General features: G+C 46.7%; 2 protein-coding genes across 8 annotated transcripts; both read right to left on the reverse strand.

Annotated features, from left to right (window-relative positions):
* Positions 1 to 1944: 1944 nt before the first annotated feature.
* On the reverse strand, positions 1945 to 13919 carry SMARCE1 (SWI/SNF related, matrix associated, actin dependent regulator of chromatin, subfamily e, member 1). Of its 6 annotated transcripts, none has more exons than XM_015885803.2 (11): positions 13802 to 13919; positions 13373 to 13423; positions 12788 to 12831; positions 10695 to 10799; positions 8971 to 9051; positions 7750 to 7881; positions 6087 to 6258; positions 4936 to 5108; positions 4375 to 4476; positions 3856 to 4066; positions 1945 to 3121 (listed from the first exon to the last, which is right to left on the reverse strand). In XM_015885803.2, exons 2-11 carry the CDS (start codon positions 13377 to 13379, stop codon positions 2910 to 2912), a joined length of 1239 nt encoding a protein of 412 aa, XP_015741289.1. In that variant the 5' UTR covers positions 13380 to 13423; positions 13802 to 13919; the 3' UTR covers positions 1945 to 2909. The 6 variants fall into 6 exon arrangements, with proteins under 6 accessions (XP_015741289.1, XP_032305313.1, XP_015741290.1 ...); XM_032449422.1 differs by lacking the exon at positions 13802 to 13919 and adding an exon at positions 13683 to 13701; XM_015885804.2 differs by lacking the exon at positions 10695 to 10799.
* Positions 13920 to 14925: 1006 nt separating this feature from the next.
* Positions 14926 to 19091, reverse strand: KRT222 (keratin 222). Of its 2 annotated transcripts, none has more exons than XM_015885806.2 (6): positions 18931 to 19091; positions 17818 to 17946; positions 17463 to 17683; positions 17176 to 17249; positions 16904 to 17009; positions 14926 to 16120 (listed from the first exon to the last, which is right to left on the reverse strand). In XM_015885806.2, the coding sequence occupies exons 1-6, from the start codon at positions 19024 to 19026 to the stop codon at positions 15910 to 15912; spliced, it is 837 nt and encodes a 278-aa protein (XP_015741292.1). In that variant the 5' UTR covers positions 19027 to 19091; the 3' UTR covers positions 14926 to 15909. The 2 variants fall into 2 exon arrangements, with proteins under 2 accessions (XP_015741292.1, XP_015741293.1); XM_015885807.2 differs by having other exon boundaries at positions 18849 to 19044.
* Between the last annotated feature and the right edge of the window lie 1913 nt (positions 19092 to 21004).

Raw genomic sequence — 21004 nt, forward strand, 5'->3', positions numbered from 1 at the left:
TGAGAGGAAGAGCTGCACATGGGTCTCTTAGAAGAGCTGAGAGACGCCACCATCCGCCCATGCAGAGAGCATCCTTCCCATAGCCTGCGTGACCACCTTCCACTCATGGGGTTCAACACCCATCCCCTGCGGCAGATTGGATGTGGAACAGGGAATAATAATCCTGCCAGCAGCTTCCCCGAGTGGAGCTCAGCCGGGTCTGCATCACATACACGACACCCTTCATCCCCTTCATCAGCATGTGCTGATGTTCTGCCCTGCTCTGCTCTTACTGCTCCCATCTGAGCCTTCCCCCGTTGCAGAATTGGTGCCTGCATTAAAACAGGCTGTTTTTAATTGTTATTTTTTTCAATAGAGATGAGTTACAAAGAACAAAAGGAAACTGAACAGAAATTCTGGGCTCCTGTAAGCGGAGCTACGTGATGCTTCACAGCACAGTGAGATTCCAACCCAGTAACTGCAAAACCACTTCAAAAAAAAAAAACACAAAAAAACCAACAAAACACGAAACCCGAAGACCATGAAAAACACACACACACACACACACACACACGTGTGGAGGAGAAGGGAACCGAGAACAAAAACAATGCGATGAGAGCGAGCTCTGCGCCTTCAGCCGCTGCCGTCCTGTATCTCGCAGCGCAGACACAGACCGTCCCTGCCGCCCTCGTGGAGCCGCCCCGCCGGCACCGCGCTGTGAGCAGGGGCAGGTTTCACTCCCAGGGCTGAGAAGCGCCGGCTCTGAGCGCTGAGAGCTTCGGTCGGATCCTGCGGCTCCTTCCAGGCGCTGCCTTCGATGTGACACAGAGCGGCCGAGCAGCACGAAGCGCATCGCGGCACAGAGGGATCCCCCTGCTGGCAGCGCGGAGCGGCCCCGGCCCGGATCGGCCCAGAGTCGCCCTTTGGGTCACGTAACTGTCAGGTCAGCTTTGTAGGTCGGAAGGTTTTGGGGTGGCAGAGGCTCCTGATTACAGGAATGCAGGGGAGAAAGTAAACAGAGCTTTTGTTGTTGTTGTTGTTTTAAAGCCGGGCTTCTTAAGTAACTTTAACTTGATTTATTATTTCGTTTTGTGGTCAGATAAAAGCATGTTTTTGAGAACTGCCAAACACAGAAGAGAACTTTTGCCTTCTTGATTTGACCTACAGAGCAAACCCAGCAGCAAACTGCAGAGCAGCCGCTATGGCAGAGGTCAGAAAGTGTGAGTCAGCCCCAGCAAAGGCCCCTTTATCTTGAAGAGAAAAACAAAGAGCAGAAAACAACTCCCTCGCCATGATGTCATGTTTTGGATTTGTTGCCCCATTTCTGTGTGGGTCCCCTGTGTGTGTGGGGGGGATGAACAACACCCGCCCACTGCCAGCACCCACACACCATGAGCACCCACAGCCCAGAGCTCTGCATCCAGCCCATGGCAGAGCCCCAGGGCTCCGTGAGCGTGCACCCACTTCCCAAACAAAGCACACAAAACAGAGGGAGAAGGTGGGCAGTGAACACCCGTGAGCTCAGCAGCAGCAGCAGCAGCAGCTTTATCTGCTCCGTGCTCCTCGTGGGAGGGTTTCGTGTCTGGCTGCGGGTTCTGGTGGGTGTGTTGTTTCATCAGGAGCCCCAAACAGCCGCTGTGCCCGAGCCCTTGGGCAGCCAGTAACGGGAGGTGTTGGTCCTGCGCCTCCTGCTGACTCCCTGGCACTCCACGTTCCCTCACTCCCTTTGCAGCTCCCCGTGCTCTTCACTGCTTCCACTTTTACCCTTGAAGATGACACCTACTCACTCAGGTACACACCCGTAGCTGCAACACACCCTGTCTGTGCCAATAATTACTGTTATTTACATGTACCTTGAGAATATGTAGATGGAAAACACAAACAGCCTGCAAAGAGCAGGGCTGTATTACAGATAGAAGCACAGCAGAATATTGGCAGTGCCTTCAGACAAGAACCAGGCTGCCATTGTTTAAAAAAAGCACGTTGGATTTTATTCTTTTCAGACCATTCAGAAAACAGCAGGGATGTCCAACCCACGGCCATCTCACGCACCCACTGCTCCAGCAGAACATTCCAGTTACCGCAGCACGACGCCTCTTGTAGCTGGAAACACAAATGGTTCGTATCTGTGGTTCTGTGCATTGGGCTCCTGCTTACACAGGACAAAATGGGGCATTTTCAGTAGTTTTTATAGGGTTTTTTTTGCAGCGCTGCTGCTTGTCACTGTGCTGTCACCATCACAGTAACACAATGAAGCATTCCCCTGCTGGGTGCTTTGCCAGACCTTTGGCTGAGGTCCTATTAGGACATGAAGTAGCAAATAAAGAGTTATACAGTGGAGAAAAGCAAAGGCTGCTGTAAGTAACCCCGTATCACAGAGAAAATCCTTAGGATACAATGCCTCTTAATTCAGGATAATGGCACTCTGTCAGTGGGGAATGCATCTCTGGATCTGCTGCATGTAGAGCACAGCAAGTTTCCCTCCCTGCTGAAGGGTTATTGCCCAGAAGGTGGCAATAAACAGGAGGTACACACAGGTGATACACATCTCCATCTCCTTCAGCCACAGGAAAACAAGGGATCTGAAGGAAAACTGCTGTTCACTGTGACAATTCAATCAGAAAATGGGGAGCAATCCTGACTTTGCTATTGAGAACAAAACTAGTGCTATCATTCTGGGGGAGAAATTCCAAACAATAATCTCAGTACGCATCACACATCACCTTTATGTGTGAGATGTTTTCTGTTTTCAGATCTCCTTTGTCTCTGAAACGCCCTTTTGGTCACTATGCTGATAACAGCTGTTACCACCAAAACCCAGCATCACTGGGAGACACGTGGTGCCAGGCAAGAAAGATACAAAAGCTGCTGAGCACATTCTGAAATCAAACCAGTACTTCATTAAAAACACACGTGAAACAGGTCACTGTTTATTCTTTCTTCTCACTCTCCTCAGTGTTGGGGTCTGCAGGAGGCTCTTCCACTGTTGCACTGTTGCTCTCTGAACCAGTGTTGCTGTCACTGGTCCCTTCCTCTGCGGTGCTGTCAGCCCCCTCTTGGCCGCTCTCCTTATCATCAGGGGTAGATGTTCCTTCTTCACCGTTCTGCTGGTTTTCTGTGCTCTCCTCTGGGTGAGGCTCTTCTGTAATAAAATACTTGTCAGTATCATTTATATACTGGTAGATTGTTTAGATAGTGCAGACAGAATTTCGGAATAGAACTTGTAATAAACGAGAGTATTTCATAGCAATTATTTGTTACTTGGTATGTGCAGAAAGAGGCACAGCTCTCAAAGCCCACTCAGTGCTCAGAACATATGTGGTCCTGCCACATGGCACCGTGAAAGTCTCCTGCAGCTGCCTGAGTGGGGCACAGGAAAGCAATGTGCCTGGTTAAATCAGGTGCACCAGAGTCCAAACAATCAGAGCACTCTCCCTTATGCTGTTACAGCAATGACTCATGGAGACACTGGCCCCCGATTCACTGTCACCAGAGTGACTGCATGGAACACGGCCTGCTGTCAGCTTTGAAGAGCTGCAGTTCCAGCGTCCTTGCCAGATGGTGGCAGTGGGTCAAGGAAATGCGCTCAGTTGTTCTCACCTGACCCATGTCTAAAAGATGAAAACATTCAGAAATGTTTGGGTTTTTTCTCCTTGGGTACATTCACACAAAGTATTACATACTGCCTTAGTGATATTCTCTATCTTTTTAAAAAGGAACAACTTAAAGGAAAACAAACACTTGTGTCCACCAGGGTAACTGTTCTGAATGTTCTTCTGAAATCCGGGGCACTCACTCTGGCCAAGCAGAGGCTCTATGGAGGTATTTTAATACTGATTCTTTGGGGATTCTGAAGCTGCTTTGAAATGTGGTTACCTGTCTCCATCGGAGCGCTCTCCTCTTCCTTCTTCTCCTCCATTTTGTTGGCTGCCGGCTCTTCCTCAGCTGCTGTGTTATTCTGACTGCGCTCAGCTTGCTCAGCTGCTTCCTTTTCCCTTTCCTCCTGCCTCTTGCGTGCCTGTTCCTCAGCCTGAGCAATTTCAGCTGCGATTTTTTCCATATCCACTTCCACCTTCAAACTGCACAGCTAGCAATTAGAAAAAAGCTCTTTTATTACCCAGTTACATTGTGAAAAGACAAAGCACCAAGAAAACTCAATTATTACTCGGTATCTCAACATGCAGCAATACGTGCACAATAAATATTGTGATTTGAATAAGTTTACATTAAAAGCTTCAGAAACTACAGAAGAAGCAACTCAAACGCTCCACCAGACCTGGGACACTGCAGTCATCTCATCACAGACAATACGGAACTAAATGGAAGTGGGCAGAGAATCAGTATGAGCAGGGAACCAGTAGATTGCTCAGAGTAAGTGGGGAAGGAGACTCGTACCCTTTTGAGCTCATTGTTAAAGGAATCTGTGCTTTCCAAGAACTTCCTCTTCTTCTCCTGGTGACGCTCTTCAATTTGCAGCAGCTCAGCTTCCAGTTTACGCTGGAAATGTAATAAATGTAACAAAATTAATAAATGTCATAAATGAAGCTGCTTTACTTCTGAAGAAATGGACAACAATATTCAAACCAACATTTAAACACAGACATGTTTTAAACCCTTACACCAAAATGTTTCCTTGATCCAATACCCAACATACACCAAGAAGGAAAAAAGGCTGAACAATAAATGGGGTCTGTGCGGTAAAGAACTGCTACAAGACTGCAGTCATAAGCAACCGAATCTACCAATATACCCTCTAAAAGGGTTGTGTGTAACAAGGAAAAGTTCAGCTTAAGGTAACTCTCAGTAAAAAAGGCCATGGGAAATGAAATCTCACATCTTGGCACTCCCAAGATCAGCAGTTGGAGCGCACAAAGCACAGACACCCAACAAGAACAGCACAGGGATGATCAAAGGACGCGCAACTCGGCGTGCTGCCCTCCCATCATTTATCTTTACCTGGTGAACCATTAAAGACTGAACCTGGCGTTTAAGAACTTGCATTCTGGCTGTGGTGACAACAGAGCGGACGTCAGGAACCACACTTTCGCTCAGGATCTCACTGATGAGGCGATGGTTTCTTTGGAAGCGGGCTGTAGCTGTGTGCTTCATCGAAAACCCATCGTCGTAATCTGAAACAGGAGTTGGAAGCACAAAGGCACTCATTCCCCAAAGCAAGCACTGGGGCTAATGAGGCTGCACCAACATCAGCACTGACTACAAACAAACCAAAGCCCAACACTGCTTTCTTGTGTCACAAAGTTCATCCTAAAATATTTGAGCAATTCATCCCAAATATGAGTGGATCCATCCTGGTGCTGGCACAGCTGGCTCTGCCTGCATTAATTCTGGCCCACATAGTGTGGATCAGAAATGAAAGCCCCACAATGTCAGCTGCTTGGAGCACTGAACATGTTGACATCAGTTCTGCAGTTACCTCACATGGGAAGGCGCTGTTGCCACAGGCTTTATCTCAGGGTGTAACTGAGCAGATTTTCTCACCCTCAGGTTTCAACAAGTACGTACGGGGTCACCAATTTCAAAGCAGACTTTAACTGCACAAATCTGGATTTTCCCTGCTGGGTGGGGTGCATTTCCTTGCAGTCAAATAAACTTTCAGAATTTTCTCATCAACTTGTCAACAGTGAGGATAACTCTGTTCTAAACAATCTCAATTGACTTTTGTTGAACCTTTGAAGTTCAGGTGCTCCTAATCATGCCAGAATTCAGCTTATCAGAACGACGTGCTTCTTCTGGTCATGAAGTGCAGGATTCCATTCAAGCTGGATTAAAGGAAGCGGCTCATCGTTTGGTAATTGATTTGTTAGAGCCACTACAGAGCTTTAAGCAGACGAATTTCTTTTGAACTGTCCGTATCACTTCATACACAATTAAGGGCTGGTAGATTTATCACTGCATTGCCACCTTAGGTTTTGGGAGCTGTTAGCTATACAAAATAAAAGTAGTGAAGGTACTGAAATAAAAGGAAGTCACACTCAGCACCAGGAAGGCTACACAGAAGTAATTTCTCTGTCTGGCGTGTGCTTATGCCACAGGCCCTGTGGTGAGACTGTCTCCCTGCACACACACACAGGCTGTTTTCTGCTTACCGTCTGGATCTTCTGCTGGCTGTATGCTCATGTAAGGTTCACCCTTCTCCATGCGTGACTGCCGTTGTCGGCTTTCTTCTTCTAACGCAGCCTCAGCACGACTTTTTGCATTGATGTAGGCAAGGTACGCAGGAGAGTTGTGGTAGGCCTTCATGGACTCATTGTACTCAATCTGAAAGGTGACCAATATTGTTTGATTGCACCACTGGACAATTTCAGACCTGACAGAAATAGGTGTTACTCAAACTCAGTTATACAGACTTCATTTCTGAACTACCTGACTGAGACACCACCAGATTCCCTCAGCTTTTAAGTTTTACATATCAGAACTCCTTCCACAATCATTCAGCCCAAATGGCGTTGGGTTTTTAGCTGCTTTTTACTGCTTGAGAGGTCTTAAGAACGCTTTATTTTTGTCATTTGAAGTCAAACTTCAGAACGAGGCATTTATCAAATGAACTCAGATCAAATAAAGAAGAGTTGACTTAAAATATTCTCAATAGTTCTTTGGAGTTTTATCTATGTCTTTTATTTCCATTTCTTCTCTTTCTTTATTCCAGTTATGCCATGAGCCAGTTTCCAAATAACTTATGCCTTTGCGTTCTTTGATCCATCCCTGCACTGGGATGATACAGAGTGCTGCAGCCAGACTACTGGTAGCAGGACTGCATCACTGTTTTCACTTTCTCTGAAATATTTTCCCTTTGAATTGTTTACTTTCAGGTCACTCTTAAAATTTGCCTACTCTAGAATTTGTACAGAGATTTCAGGTATTTCCAATGAAAAATGAGATAAGCTACGATCCTGGCACCAATACCTGAGGGCGTCAAGTTTCTTCATTACTAGGACTGGACAAACACAAGCAAGATGGCCCCTGCCCCAAGGAGCTTACAATCTAAACACTGCTACCAAGTTAAAGAGACTAGAATTCCTTCATTTTGTTTCAACTAAGAGTTGGAAGTACTTCTCTACTGACTTGGAATCAAACAGCTCAGGTTTGATCAGGCTGTGCACAACCAGGATGCCAGCCAGGTTTAACTACAAGGCAGCGGGTGGACAAGCTCCCCTCTGTAGTTCAGGATCACAGTAACAGTCTTGTAAAAGTCCTCAGCACTTACCAACCTAGAGACATGGCAGAGCTGTCATCTTTTGTTGTGAAGATAAAAACAAAACCAAGAGAAAACCCTACAGAATGGTATCATTTTTCGACTAAGAAACAAAACACCACGCCACAGCGTGGAGATACACCAGGTAATAGCATGGAAAGCAAACCCTACGTGACTGGAAGTCTTTTATGAGCACGTTCATGCCTCAACAGCAGTAGTTGCAGAGCACCAGTTTTGAAAGAGGCTTTTGGTGTTGAGGCAATCTTTTCAACACTGATGTTGTACAATTAAATCCATTCATTAAACAGTTAAATTCGGCACTCAATTATAAACAACTTCATTTTGAATTGGGTCTAAAAACTGACCAGTCACAGCTGATGTACAGTAACAAAAAAAAAAGTCTAAAAGATGTGTCAGGACACAACTTCCATTAAGTTACATACAGGGGGTCTGGTGAACGCCTCATACACCACTGCACGGGAAAGATGAATGTTTCTTCTCAGACCAGTTCCTAGAAGAATCAGCTGTAATAAACATCCCAGATTTCTTCCATTTACCTTTTCAGCTTCATATTCATTCAAATACTCTTGCTTCTCTTCATCAGTGAGATCTCGCCACATTCCTCCAATAATCTTGCCAATTTCCCATAACTTCAAATCAGGATTGGACGCCTTCACTTGGTCCCAGACCTTAACAGAAACAGCTGGAGCTTTACTAATGATATCTAAATACTTCCAAATTAAACATTTTATATTGTCATCTCAGTGTTCTTTCTGGAACCACCACGAAAAAACAGGGTTAAGTTAGGGATGAGTCTGGCTAATCTATCTCGGTTATTTTCTGGGGCAGTCAGTAGGAGGTCATCTACTGAAATGGCTTTGGTTTCATCAGAATATTTTGCCTTTAACCCTCTCACTTCTCTTCTCAAATCGCTGCATCTCGGGGAAAAAAAAAAGCTCTATAGAGAACACACATCCAGCAGTAGATTGCGGTAAAGAGCACTGAGCTTTTCACATCAGAATGCAACATTTCACAATATTTTTCAGTCTTGCTGATCAATTTGAGTTCCAACAAGTTCTGACTCCACCAAAAAGGTTTCTACCTTTACAGGGAGAAAAAAGAACAAGGAGAGAGCTGCCAGGGTTAGTTCTTGCTGCGCCACTTGCCTTTTTTTTTGTTGCTGGTTTTTTGGACAGATCTGCTGGTAAAGATACTTTACCAGAAGTGGAAGAATTTCCTTCTGGCTCACCCGCTCCAGACGGGCTCACCTGCCCTCCCCACGCCCAATCACATTTAAGACTCCACAAGGGTCTCTCTCCTATTTTTTGTCAATCAGTTCAGAGAATAGCGAAGTAACCATTGCCACAGGCTAGGTTGGTGAAGGAGAACACGCAAAGTCCACTCATTGCTACTCTTCAGTCCAGCTACAGCACTGTACCAAGCCCAGTATACCGCAAGGAATATTTCCTTTACATTAAAAGTTCTCTCATAAGTCATAGGAACTTCTGAATGTGGCAGGGTGGATCCTTGTCAGCAGACAGCAGAAGGAAATTATCAATTTAGAGACAACTGTTCCCCCCAGAAACTGGCAACTGTAAGAACAGACCAGCGCTGCCATTATTCTGCAGGGCAATGCATCTGTTCTTTACAATTCCCTTTAAAGAATGTGCAGGCTGTTAGGAGTAAAAGTTTAAAAGCTGAAACTAAGATAACAGCAATGAATTGTTAGCACGCACAACGCTAACATCTATTACTACTTGTTCGATACCCATACCCACCTTCCGGCTGTACCTCATGTAGGGCATCAGGGGCTTGTCTGGGGGCTTTGGGGGCTTTGGGATGGTAATACCAGAGGAAGCCTATGGAAAAAACGAAGAAGTCCATTTGTTAATGCGCTCACCGGGCAGCTTCCACACGCGCCAGCTTTGGGAAAGCATTTAGTCTTGCACAGTTGAAAGAAACAAACATCCCCCACCCCACTCCAAGAAGGAAGCATAAGTGCCCCCCCCCCCCCCAAGCCTGTGCACAGGTACACAGCTAGTCCTGTTAAACTGCTCGCTATGAAGAGCAAATCCCCCTCTGCGACCGATCCATCAGTGTGCGTTATTTGCCTCCAAGCTGTCATTATCCATGTTAGCCTTCGCATGTTTTTGTGCTCTGATCTTCCTTCCAGTCTGTGCAATGCTGAACACCTTGTGCTAAGCAGGAAGACACAGAAGAGTGCTGCTGATGGAGAGCTGCTGCACGCCCTGCTCGTCCTTCACAGGACACCTGGCAGCTTTGTTCCCCTCACCACCACCTCACAGCCCACCACCTCCACTCTGCAGACACTCAGTGTGGGAGTTCCAACCGTGGGACCATTTCCATCACAACAAAAAGCAGTTTTGAGCCTTTTCAGGATTGAGAAGATTAAGCAAATATCTGAAATTGGCCATAAAGGCCAACGTGTTGTATTCAGCTTTCCAATTGGTCCTCTTCATTTGTTTTTTTCTGCTGAATTTATGGAGTTCTATGAATCGATGCATACAGAACTGCGTATAAGTATAGATAATGTACATGGAGTATATGTATTACCAAAATGTATACATAGATACACACACAGATGGGTTTGAAAAACATTAACGGAAACTGTTCAATGCTTTTAAATTAACAGGAGTTCCAGGACACCATACATATCTTGATATATGCATGGCAGAGAAAGCTGTATATGCTTATGACATACAGAAACAATGAGAGTTCTCGGAGCAAACCTAACTTAACCTTGCTTAAGAAAATAAATGTCTGTTCAGACAGTACAGTCAGCTGAGTTGCAGCTTGGATGGGGAAGGCCTTTTCTGTAAGCACTTCAACAAACCCAATGAAGTCATCTGTGAAGCCTGAAAGGGGGTTTACAGAAGAGGCACACGAAGAGCACTCTTCACTGAAGGCACTGTACGTGTTCCATGACAAACTGCTTTGTATCCCATGTTCTAGACTACAGAATATCTGATTGTATTTCATATCATTATACTTCTGTTGAAACAACTGTTTCTGAACCAGGGACTTTGCACGGTTAAATCAGACTAAGATTGGAAATAAAGGCTCACATTTCTTGCACAGCTCCGTAGTGTGAAGCAACTATCAGCGATCCCTGGTCTGCAAAGCATTCCTCCTTATTTTGTGCCAAAGTCAGTAACTTTGCAGTTCTACCCCCCAGGGATCGGTACCTGCAGCACAGACCTTCCCTACACATGCAGCGCTCACTGAAGACCACAGAGTGTCTCCTTGGAGCTCTGCATCACACGATTCCCACACGTCTTTCCCTCTCTTGAACAGAAGTCCATTTTCTTGTGAAGGGTTTCAAAGTGTAGGGGAAGGGGTAGGGATGGAGAGAGAAAATCAGAAGTAATCTCTTGTTCCTAGAAAACGAGGCAGCAGCCAGGATTCAGAAGATCCTAACTCTAAAGCCATTTCTGGGCATTGCCTGCTGTTTGCCGGATGATGTAATAGTTGATTCTCCTACCGTGACCCGGCTGTTGGTGCCCGGGTTCCCTCCCAGCCTGTAGTTGTTGTAGGCCAGATGGCTGTATGGATTGTATCCCACAAACCCTGGTGTGCTGGGCATTTGCTGATGGAAACAAATGAGACAAAAACACGAATGAGAAATGAGATCAAACGAGGAAAACACATAAATGAAAATGAACTGCAATATGGCATGCAAAAGCAATCAGAATTTAAACAAGCAAATGAGGTGTAGCAGTTGATACCTTCTCAGCACACAGAACTTAGTCCAACATAAAGCTATTAAGGAACCAGGACTCTTTAGCAGATGTGTCACTACAGATTTCTGTCCCAAGTTCGTGGTTTTACTTCTGCTAAGCGTGTGACTGGATTTCCAACATTTAAGCTACCAAGAAATTCAGGAGTCTCATCTCCAACCTTAGAAGACAAAGCAGCGCGCAGTATGGGGGCAAAAATTCCCCAAGTCAACATTTACTACAACAGCAAAAATCTCTGCCTCCTCCTCTTGCCATCCTTCTGCCTCCTAACGAACACGATGTTGCCAGCAAACAGGGTAAAAAAACAACGTGAGTGTCTCAAAGCACCATCCGTGCAACAGTAGCAGGAGCAGAGGACTTCACTGGTGGTCTGCAGAATCAAAACACTCTGGAGAACTGTAAGGATTAGAAAAACCAAGAGAGGACGATGCACGGAGCTGCCGCTCTGTTAGGAGGCCGCTGGCTGACGGAGCTGAAGAACCGCTGCAATGCAATGTGCAGGTTAGAAACCACAAACTAATCTTAGGAACAACCAAACACATCTTTGTCCGATCTTGCAGGCGGATCAATTTGTTCTCACCTCCTGGAACATGGAGAAAATCTAATTTCCATGCACACAGATGTGGGTAAGCAGGGATGTAATCAAACACCACAAGGTTCACTGTCTCCCCTTGGTTGTCAGTCTCACTCCTGCACTTCAGCTACTCTCTTTTCTTTGTCCAGAATTCAGATGGTGTTGGAAATAAAGCAGACCAGCCAGGTAAGGGTGATGGAGCGCTGCACCAGCACTCACTGCAGCACCACGCCAGGTTCATGCGTTACCTGCACTGTCTCACACTGGAGTCCCACTTTGTTAAAACCCATTTCAGCAGTCTTTGAAAGCAATGTGCTCACTGTACCCATTCTACATCACGGCTATAAAAGCATCAACATGAACCTGGTTTTGTGTGCACTGCTGACAAAGTCATAGCTTGGCTAAAGGATGCACCACCTCAGTATTCACCCACACTGTGCCACAGGAGAGATCCGCTGCCATCACATTCCTCCTAAGAGCACAAATCTATTGAGCTGTGTGAAATGACACATGCTAAAGAGCATCCTTACTCGTTCATTTGTTCCACTCATTAATATTTTCTCCCATGAGTGCATTGCTTCCAAAACAAGAGCTGCCTTTGCTTTCAGCTGCTTTTCCAACCACAGCACGAGTATTTCAAGATACTTTTATACATGCAGGAATACAACTGGACATCACTGCCACGTTTTCTTAACTGGCATTCCATACCACTTTACTGTAAGTTAAGAGATTTGCCATGCAGCAGACCCCAAAATATCAGCATTTTCATGAAATCTGAGTACGATTACCAGCACGGAGGGTCTCCATTTTCTGACCAAATATAACAGAAATCTGCATCCCATTGAAAATGTGTCAGAAGCACAAAAACGTGCCCTGTTTTTGCTCATCATTTGTGTAAAAGTTGAGCAGGGAGTCTGAGAATGAACCGTATCGACTTGGCCTTCAATATTCCAGCATCCCAATGGGCAGCATTGGCTGCATGAGTTCAATGGCCACACAGGTAAATAATCCCAGTGACTGCTGATTAAAAAAGGGCCACATCCTGCAGATGTTTAAGATGAAACCAGTTTGTTCAGCTTCTTTTTTGCAAACTGTTCTGAAATTGGGATGACTTTAAACAAGGAATATCATACTAACAATGAAATACAACAAGCGTGCTTTTCCAACACAGGAAGGTGCTGCGTCTCCACTGTTACGGCTCTGGTAAGTCACTAACAGCTCTGCTACAGGATCTGTGTTAATGAGAAAAAGCACTGTACTTACGGTTGCAGGAGCTGGGGTAGGAGGTGGAGCATAAGATGGCCTTTCTGTTAAAATATAAACGTAAGCAAAGAAAATCCTTGAAAATGTGAATGAGTTCTTTAAGAGGCATCCATTGTGGCAAATGCTTTAATGGGATTTACTAAAAGACAGACCCAGCTCAAAGACTTTGGAGCACACAGCAAAGGAGAGACTAAAAAAAAAATCAAACCAAAACCCCACATCATTGCTACATTTCTGGTCTTTTATTTAGGCAGATGAAGGAACCTGAGATACGTTTACAGGCACATCGGTTAAGAAGAGGGTAAGGAAACAAAACAAAACAGGGAAGCAGGACTCAGCAGAAGCTGGGACAGATTTGCTGTGAGACCAAACGCTTGGACTGGGCTGCAGCAGCTCCTGAGAGCTCCAGGTGGGCACCAGGAACTGCTCCGTGCAGCCCGAGCTGCAGTGAGAGCTGACGGCACAGCAACAGACACCACGGGAACCAGGAACGGCTGCTCTGTGCACAAGGCCCACAGGCAGCGCCCCAGAGCCCGCGGAACCGGATCCGAAATTCACCAAAGGAAGAAAAGCCCGAAAACTTACTTGACATTTTGACAGGCAAATTTTCAGCCACCTGACGTTACATTCGTGTTTCTGAAAGACAAAAGAACAACCGTCCCATTAATGCCACCCCGCTCAGCCCAGCGGCCATTTCACGGCGCTTCTCCCGCAGGAACTTCACGTTCCTCCGCCGTTCGGTTCCGTTCGGTTCCGTTCGGTGCCGCTCGGTTCCGTTCGGTTCCAGCTCGTGGCTCCACACGGACCCTCACACACCGGCCCGGCCCGTGTAACCGCGGAGGCCGCGCCGCCGGGAAGAGGCCGCGAGCGGAGCCGCCCCGCGGGCAGCGCCCACCTGAGCCCCTCGGCACCGCGATGAGCCGCCAACCCGAGACCGGAACCGAGCCCAGAACCGAGCCCAGAACCGATCCCGGCACCGAGCCCCCCCGCCCGTCCCGCCCCGCACACACGCACCGCTCCGCAGCGCCGCTCCTTTGTTCCTGCCCGGGCCGAGCCGGCTGCGAACACCGCGCCTGCGCGCCCCGCTCCGCACTTTCGCCACGGCCTCCGCCCCGCTCCCTCCCGCGGGTGTCCGAGTAGCGCGGGGTTGATCCGTCCGTCCGCCCCGCTCACCTCGGAGCCGCTGTCAGACCGAGGGCCGCCCCGCGCCGCGAGGGGTGAGAAGGAAGAGCGGAAGGCGTTGTGGCGAATCTGCGGGGAGCGCTGCCTCACGGGGCTGGGGCGGAGGCGGCGCGCGGCGTTGCCGCGCTCTGGGGCCGCGTGAGGCGCGAGATGGAGCGTCGAGTGGCGGGAAAGGAGAACATGGCGGGAAAGGGAGAAAGCGGCTGTGAGTGACCATGAACTGCAGGAATAGTCTGTAATACACAGAGAACTGCAGGAATAGTGTCTATAATATACATAGAACTGCAGGAATAGTGTCTGTAATGCACATAGAACTGCAGGAATCGTCTGTAATGCACATAGACAGGGCTTGTGTGACACCAGAGGGGATAGAAGGGAGAGGAAGCTGGCTGTGATACCACAGCGCGGCCTGCTCTGCTCTGAAGTAACGACACGGACATGGACAGATGGAGATTTCCATTCAATAACACAGGGAATATAATGATGGGAAGATCCGCCAGCAGCCAGACCTGCACCTTGGGGTCCGACAGCGGCACCTGGGCACAACGTCCTTAAGGAGGAGGTAAGAAAATACTTAGAGGTGAAAAGTAACCCTGGTTTGGCTTGGGTTTGACCACATTCATTACATTGTGTTGTACGTTGCATTCAGTTGTGCTTGGTGTCGATAGCATTAAACATGCACAAGTCGCTGCAGTGTTCAGTGCAGTTCCATACTGATCATTCTGGATCGTTATTTATTGTTTCCTTTGCTTTAGTTGGTTGGTTTTTCTATTTATTTCTCATTTCTGTTTGCCTGTGCTCCGTTTCCATGTTACTCTATGTGCTCTTACTGCTGTACAAGGTTTGTTTATAGCGGGTTGTTCAGGTCAGGAGCCCTGAACATGTTTAATGATCATAAACCAGCTTTTGTTTGTGCTCTCTGCCACCCAGTCCCCCTCAGGACGGACACACAAAGCTCAGGTTTTATTGTTTTTATTGTTGTACCGCTATTTACTTTGGTAAGTTTGTATCCCTGTTTAAAGTGCCTCAAAGCGATTAAAACTTAGTTTAAATTCAAGTATTGTAAAACATACAGAGTATAGCACACGAAAAAAGCTGCATAGTGAAAATGCCAGGAGAGGCCGTTACATTCAGGATGCCAACTACTCAGGTATTAACAACACCGCATCAGTTTTAAGGTTAATGATAATTAGCCAGCTTTATACAGTAGACAGAGAACCGTGGGCAATGGAACCACTGCGCTGTTGTTGCTGTTGATAAAGGCCAGAAGCGAAACTGAACGGTGCGAGACGTCGTGGTTCCCATCTGTAACATGTGCCTTAATTCCTATGACACTCACTGACACTGCAGTTGGTTCTTTCCTGCTGCTTTGGATCCCACAGGTTCTGTCTGTGTGTTTTCTCCTTTTGAGCCCCCATAGTTCCAGTGTTCTCTGCAGGGGGTTCTGATTTTAAGGGTCACCACCTTAAATCCTTGTGAACAAACATCCTTACTCTGTTTCTGTTTGTGTGCAGTTTGTCCTGTGATCTCATTAAACATATTAGGGTTCCATTTCTGGTTTCTGTCTGTGCACAGATGCAGGACCACCAGCTCTGTATGTGCCCATTGCTCTCAGTGGTGGCTCTGGGGGCACTTAATGTATATGGCATTGAAGAAGAGAATGAAGTATGTGGTTCTCATTCCCAGAGAGAGAAACGAGTTCTCTTAGCGAAGTATAAAGGTGCAGTTTAATTCTTTTACTATTTGGAACAGTACTACAAAACAACAGGAATGACAGAATTGTGGTCCATACCCAGAGTATAAAACTGGTAGAAGTCGGGTTTCCTGGGATCTGGGTGCTGCCCTTCTCCCCTTTGTTGAAGAGACACGGCTGCTGTACCAGCTCCGGGTGCGGGTCCATAGCAGTGGCAGGAGGAGGCGCTGACCTGCTGAGCTGTGTGCTATGGTTTGATGGAGGGGATGCTGCACGACCGCCTCATGACCAGCCTGACCTCGATGGCTGGCAGGGTTTTCTGGCTGTGTCTGCATCCTTCCTCGGCCGCTGCCAGGTGCAGGTCAAAGCGCAGCGAAACAGATTTCTTCCTTAAGCGCGGGTTGTCCTTGAAGAAAGAGCCTTCCCATTGCTTAATGACTTCATCCACTTTTTCTGTCCTGAAACAGTAAAGCAAATGTGTTTGGATGCTTTGGGCGCTGTGTGACACGGAACTTCAGGGCTGCTTTAAAATGTTGTACCGAGGAACCAGAGTTGGTTTTTTTTGTTGTTTTTTTTTTCTTAATTTTTAACAGCTTCCTTCTGGAAGTCAAGGGGACACTTGAGTGCGGTTTTGTTTGCACGCTTTTAAGTAGACTTGGATACAAACCCATTGCTCTGAACACAGAAAGTTTGTTTCCAAGGAGAAAGTTTAGGATTCGGTCTGCAATGAGGCAGGACTGAGCTGCACCATGGAAAAAGAGAAGGAGGCAATGCAACACCAGCAAAGTCAATCAAGATGAATAAAACATTCCAACCCTCAGTTGCCCCCTGAGCAGCCAGGCTCTCATTCCCCCTGCAGCAATCAGCAAATTGTAGGGTTTCCCAGTATGAGTTGGAGCAGCCAGGCCTGAAATTCTGTGCCTAAAGATGCCCTGGGAGGGCTTTGCAGACACAAAATGGGCTCTTTTACTTTCAGCCTTAACTAAATGTATTATTGCATTTCTGTCAAGAATGGAACTGTTAGAGGCAGCGTTGTGATATTGCTAGCTCAGGAAGCAAGTGCTAATAAAGAGCTCTTTAATATTTAATTTATTGTTAAAACACACCATTCAGTATAACTGGAACTACCAGTGCTACTCTGGAGCTTCCTGGCTGTGTGGATACTAAAGAAAGGAAAAATCAGAGAGTGAAGTGCCCCAGATTCACATTGAAATGTTTTCTTAGATTTATGCATATCTTACTTTATAGTGCCGTGAGCTTCAGCACTTTGCTTCGTAATATTGCCATCTAGGATTGCTTGTTTTGTCATCAACTCCATCTTCTCAGTTTCGTGCTTCTTTACACCATCTGTAAAAGAAAATGCAGATGTACCATGCATGTAAGTGGGGAGGTGGTGGCACACGGCCGGGGCTTTTCTCTTCCATCTGTACAGAAGCTCGTTCTGCAGCACCCCACCAATATGAAGCTGTGTTGAGGCCATGAGCCCCATGGGGAATTAAGTGAGTGCACCCACCTGCAGGCAGCGTGAAGGTGGTCGTGCTGAGGTTGGGCTTCCTGCCCTTCTGCTCAGGTACGGAGCAGCGGTACCTGCAACAACAAACAGCTTCACCTGCACCTCATTGTACTGAATTGCTTTCATCCATCACTTGTTTGACAGGCAGCTATGGGCAGTTTAAAAATAGGAGTATGAGAAGTTCTGTTTGGCTGTAGTAACCGTTAGGATTTCTTCTATTAGTGCCACGTTATTTCATTGGGAAGTTCTGAAGAGGAGGATAACGGGGTGCTTTAATGAGCAGGTACCTGTTCTCCTCTCGCTCCAGCAGGCTGCGGTACGTTGCTATCTCCTCCTCCAGTTTCATCCTGGTGTTCAGCAGGATTTCGTGCTCTCGCAGCTGTTTCTCGATGCCTCTCCTCACGTCCTGCAGGTCTTTCTCCAAACACTCAATCTCTGCCTCCAGGTTCTGGAGCTGCACGTGATACTGCTGTTCTGTGGCACGCAGCGAGCGCTCCAAACCCTTTTCCTGTTGAATTTAATTCCTTTTAAGATTTGAAAGGTGTACATACATTTCATTAAAAGTCAGACAGTGTGTTTTTATATCAAGTCCTCTAAGGAGTGTTATTTTCCCCAGATCTGGCTGCTGCTTTTGGTGCTTACCACAGCGTGCAGGGATTCGATCTCGCTCTGCATGTGATGCCACTGCCGCCGGGCTTCGCTCAGCTCCGCTCTGGCTGCCTGCAACGCTTCTGCATCTTTGTCCATTCTTTTAACTGGAGCTGCTTCTTGCTGCAGGGGATACAGAACCAGATAATGTAAAATATTTACACAGAGTAAATAAAGCAGACACATAAACATCTCTCATTAGGATTTTTTTTTTGATTCTCATAGACTTATTAGAGCTAACAGTGACAAGTTAGCATTTTATGTACAGTGTAATGAGGATTCCTTGTTCTGTAAGCGCACACTCAATGCTCTTTGCTTGTCCCCATGTCTGCATGCTGCACGGTTCCTATGACACGGCTGTAGTGCAGCTCCTGGGCTGCTTTGTGCCACGGGCCGGGCTGGAACAGGGCTCCAGCGGGCACTGCAGCAGCACTGGGAGCTGTGCTTCAACACAGAATGCCTGCAGTCCCTGTTCTGCAGCACTACTGGGTGACAGCTGGTCTGATTTGCAGATGGAGCCTCTTGGCATTTGGTGACTGTAACTTGGTTTGCTGTGTCAAGGTCTTTAGGTTTTAGAGATATTTTTGTATATAAATCTAAACCAGCAGCACCGGGTGTTGATAACATGTCATGAATCTGTATGGGAGAACAGATGATATTTGCTGAAAAGTATGGCAGTTTTACTGTAAGCATTAGGAAACAGGCCCTGAAAAGGTACAGGTTTCTTTAATATAGGTGCTAAAAGCTGGAAGGCATTTAGATTAATCGCTTCCTTGCATTGCCTTTGATTCTCGAGATGCTCATTTGCTGTGGGGTATCAGAGCTGCCGTGGTTCGGCTCTTACAGCAGCGCAGCCCAGCAGTGTCACTGTGAGGCACAGAGCATCCGGACGGGCCGCATCCCTGTTACTGTGCATTTCATCCCATCAACAAAACCTTCCCTTTATCTTCCAGCCCAAATCCTACTGCAGTCAAATCAAAATCCCGTCCCCCAAAATATGCTGCATCGAAAAGAAAATACCGTACCTCATAGAGGCGGAGGGAGGAGCTGCATAGACAAGGGCTGTCTGCTTCCTTTGGAAGGTGTCTGTCTGCATGAAGTCATTACCTGGGTCCTTGCTGAGATGCCGCTCCTTATCTGATTTCTGGTGTCGGGTGTTTCATACTTTGCCCCGCCACCCCCGAGGAGCCGGGCCGCTTCCATCCCCCTCCCATGCTCCCCTTTGGTGCCCGGCTTCGCTGGGGAGGGGGGGGGCTCTGCAGAGCCTGCGGCGGGAGGAGGCAGAGCAGCGGCGGCTCTTAAAGCCGCAGAGCTTCGGTTCTGGGCACACACTGGAGCCGGGGCTTGGGGTCCGTCCTGCAGGTGTCCGGTAACCCAACACCCGGCTGAAATCAGGATGCCAAGGTTGTGTGTGGAAGTGAATGCATACAGTGTGTTAATGTCTTTGTTACATTGTAAGTTAGGGGATTTTATAACCTCAAAGTGATTGAGGTTGGGAGATACAAAGCATCACAGCTGCTCAGAATGAGAGCACAAGGGCGAAGGGAGGGAGCAGCTTCCCAGCAGGGCAGCTGCAGTGGGGCTGATGGGGCTACATCTTACTTACTTTCCCCATTGCTACATGGAGGGTGGAAGGTAAGGGCAGTCTGTCCTGCTTTCTACAGATCAATCTGTTTCCTGGCCTGTTTTAACTGCTGAATAGTTACAGTCTCAATGATCACGAGTGGTAAGAACTTCCCTTAGCTTTATGAAGTTTGCTCAGTAACGTGCAGTATGGGATATTTAGTAAGAATTCAGATTTCAGTAAGAAAACCAACCCACAAAACAACGTATTTTAGACTCCAGCATGTATCAGTGAAATGAGGGGAAAAAGGCACTAATCTTACAAGATGCTCCTTTGAAGAAGTCAAAGCCTTGTTCCACTTCAAAGTCTCCTTGTGTGCATAAGGCTTCCTTGTTCCTGACTCTGTTTGCTGGCACATGTGAAAGGATCCTGTGTAGTGCTTTGATTTGTCTGAGCTGGTTGTTCTCCAGCTGACCCGGGCAGGAATGAGAAGGTTTTGTTGTCCAGTGCTTTTTCTGCAGCTGTCTTAAACATTCGACTTTTACTTCATTCTAAAAACAAATATTGTCAGTTTTTTCATTGATCCACATCCATAAAACAAACATAAGATTTTTTAGCTTAGGAGAGTATAAACAGGAAAGGAAGAGCCCATGTCCCTAAGCAAATAATGTATGCTTTTCTTCTTTCTCATTTTCATCACAGTAGTGATCCTTTGCAGCTGAACTGCAGCTCCCTGGGGCTCCGAATGTCTTCTGCTTCCACCAGGCAGTCGACACTGTCTGCTACTCAGAACTGTTTCTGTTTGAAGTACAGTACAGAGGTCTGCAGGGATGTTGGACTTGATCCCAACAAACCAAATGTTGTGCATCAAAACGTGTCAGGAACTGAAATGCTGATCACATTTCTGAAAGCTTTAAAACAATAAATGAGCACTAATGTTTATTTTCCCTTCCCTTTCTCCAGGTGTAAGGGGAACATCTGGCTGTGACACTGCTGCCACTCTAAGGTAGGCTTAAGCTACCTTATTTTCAATAGGTTTTATGTCATTTTGGATCCTAGCAACTTTCAGTGCCTGTATTTTATTATGTTGGATTTCTGCAGTTTAAAAAACAATTGTCAGTTCTTTGGATTCTGTGCTAATGTCGCTGTGCACAGCGACAAAAAAAAACCTCATGCACAAATATGGAGGTGTGGGTTGTTGGTATTCTGGTTCATGGTGTTGTTCTGAGTGTCAGATGGTTTCGAACAGCTCATCGCTGGGTGACCTGAAGTCAGTCCAAGGTAGGTTTTGAAACATAAAATGGTGCTCCCACCTGGTGGCGCTCTGGAACATCTCTGCGGGTTTGTGGTGTGCTTAGAAACCAGGGCAGCCCTTCTGCCCTGCCACTACAGCCTCTGTACTGCTCTGTTAGCAGGAAGTTCTCTTTGTCCTTTACATGGCTGTAAATTGATAGCTTTATTTTTTTTTTTTTTGGTATCCGGTATTCCTTTAATCCTATGTTTAAACAGGCTTTTTTCTATCATATTCTTGTTCTAAAGTTGGATTAATGTCTCTATGTGAGGAGCACAATACTGTGGATATGGTATGTGGTGAAGCAGAATACCCAACAGAGTGGA

The sequence above is a fragment of the Coturnix japonica genome, chromosome 27 (genome assembly GCF_001577835.2).
Source record: "Coturnix japonica isolate 7356 chromosome 27, Coturnix japonica 2.1, whole genome shotgun sequence".
NCBI lineage: Eukaryota > Metazoa > Chordata > Aves > Galliformes > Phasianidae > Coturnix > Coturnix japonica.